At 38.9% G+C, this 2,223-nt stretch overlaps 1 protein-coding gene across 1 annotated transcript in view; it reads left to right on the top strand.

Moving 5' to 3' along the window:
• Positions 1-1,624, top strand: part of LOC106876145 (cleavage and polyadenylation specificity factor subunit 6) — a 43,734-nt gene extending 42,110 nt beyond the window's left edge. The window contains exons 13-15 of the mRNA XM_052977799.1: positions 107-195; positions 749-861; positions 1,457-1,624. Of these exons, the coding sequence (XP_052833759.1) occupies positions 107-195; positions 749-861; positions 1,457-1,608 (354 nt within the window). The 3' untranslated portion in view covers positions 1,609-1,624. The remainder of the gene's footprint in view (positions 1-106; positions 196-748; positions 862-1,456) is intronic.
• Positions 1,625-2,223: the final 599 nt, after the last annotated feature.

Raw genomic sequence — 2,223 nt, 5'->3', positions numbered from 1 at the left:
CCCCCATTTCTACCCCCCATCCCATTCTTCATCTTCCACACAGTTTTCATTTACTTCCCATTTAAAACCCTTTTAATACCCTCTTCTTTCTCTACTTTTATTTCAGCCACCCCATTCACAACCTGGAGACATGTACGTTAGGCCACCTCCCCCTGCTGCTTACCCCAATGATCCTTATGGCAGACCCCCAGAAAGGTGACTTTCAATTTCTATTTTTATTCCTTCTCTAATTTCAGGACTTGTGCCTGTATTATTATTATCATTATTATTATTATTATTATTATGGTAGGGAGCTGGCAGAATCGTTAGCACATCAAGTGAAATGCTAAGGTCAACTTTGCCTTTGGTCCTTTCAGGGTCGATTAAATAATTACCAGTTATGCACTGGGGGTCGATGTAATTGACTTTCCCATCCCCCTGAAAGTGCTGGCCTTGTGCCAAAATTTGAAACCATTATTTTATCATTATTATTATTATTACTTACACACACACACACACACACACATATATATACGTGTGATGGGCTTCTTTCAGTTTCCGTCTACCAACTCCACAAACAAGGCTTTGGTCTGCCCGAAGCTATAGCACAAGACACTTGCCCAAGGTGCTACACAGTGGGACTGAACCAGGAAGCATTTGGTTGGGAAGTAAGCTTCTTATCACCCAGTCACGCTTGCACCTATATGCCTTTTTTAATTATTATTATTATTATTGTTTCTAAATATATTCCATCTCCATTTCCCTTCAGACATGAATCTGCATCCCCTGCCATCAGCGAACAAGAATTCGAGGAGATTTTCCAGCGAAACAAAACTGTCTCCAGTAGTGCGATTTCTCGTGCAGTACAAGACGCCAGTGCAGGTAACGCTTTCTATGTCACCAAATAAAGTAGCAGTGAAATACTGGGGTAGATTTAATATTCCTATAAAACATCCAAGATGTCAATGGAATTATAATAGAAGATTAACACTAATAATTTTACCTTTCATTGTTGTGGGGTAGATAAAATAAAGTAGCAGTGATATACTGGGGTAGATTTAATATTCCTATAAAACATCCAAGATGTCAATGGAATTATAATAGAAGACTGACACTAACTTTACCTTTCATTGTTGTGGGGTGGATAAAATAAAGTAGCAGTGATATACAGGGGTAGATTTAATATTCCTATAAAACATCCAAGATGTCAATGGAATTATAATAGAAGACTAACACTAACTTTACCTTTCATTGTTGTGGGGTTAATAACATCCTATATGTCGATGGAACTATAATACAAGACTAACTTTACCATTCATTGTTTTGGGGTTGATTTATTACCTATGTGGTCATGGACTTACAACTAATGTGGTTATTTGCATGTAATAAGTATTGCTATTTTACCTGAAGCCTTTGAAATTGTCATCATTTATTTACCCAGATTCAATGTAGTTCTGTCATCATTTGTGTTTTACAGGTGACTTTGCTAGTGCCATTGAGACGCTTGTCACAGCAATATCACTGATCAAGCAATCGAAGATTGCAGGTGATGATCGATGTAAAATCCTGATTAGTTCTTTACAGGACACGCTCCATGGGATTGAAGAGAAGTCGTACGGATCCAAGTGAGTGACGTTTTATATAATTATAAAAGTAAATGGCACGTGTGCCATTGTCTCATAAATCATGCATGCTGGTGTCAGGTGTGGCGCACTCATGCTCATGTACTGGTGCCACTTGTAAAGCATGTGCACCAGTTCCATGTGTAGAGCATGCATGCCAGTTCCATGTGTGCCAGTATCACATGTAGTGTATTTTAAAGGCCTGTGAAAAAGATTTCGAAACAGCTAGGTTTCCTTCCCTAATGTTTTTCATAGTTCAACCAACACAAGTTAATGTGTGAAAAACAAAATAGGGATTTTGGAAGAAATTTCTAGAAAACTAATTTTTAAACAATGTTAAATCTCTGAACAAGGTATTAACAGTAACTGCACGACAAGGTGAAGTATATTTGCCACTTAAATGCGGCTGACCCCTAAGGGTGGATGTTACTGTTGCTTTTAGCCCCAGGAGAACATCTCCTCCAGCTGGCTATTGACACACATCTGTGTCCTGTCTGTATTTCCAAAGGGAAGTCATCCTTCCCATCTTGATCTGTGATATGTATGGACTCTAGCTTCTGGGTATTTACCCGTCCTCAGCGTACGACAATCGCTGATCTTCGATGCGAAAGATGTCCCGATG

Source organism: Octopus bimaculoides, chromosome 29 (genome assembly GCF_001194135.2).
Source record: "Octopus bimaculoides isolate UCB-OBI-ISO-001 chromosome 29, ASM119413v2, whole genome shotgun sequence".
Classification (NCBI taxonomy): Eukaryota; Metazoa; Mollusca; class Cephalopoda; order Octopoda; family Octopodidae; genus Octopus; species Octopus bimaculoides.
This window is presented reverse-complemented; position numbering and strand designations above follow the sequence as displayed.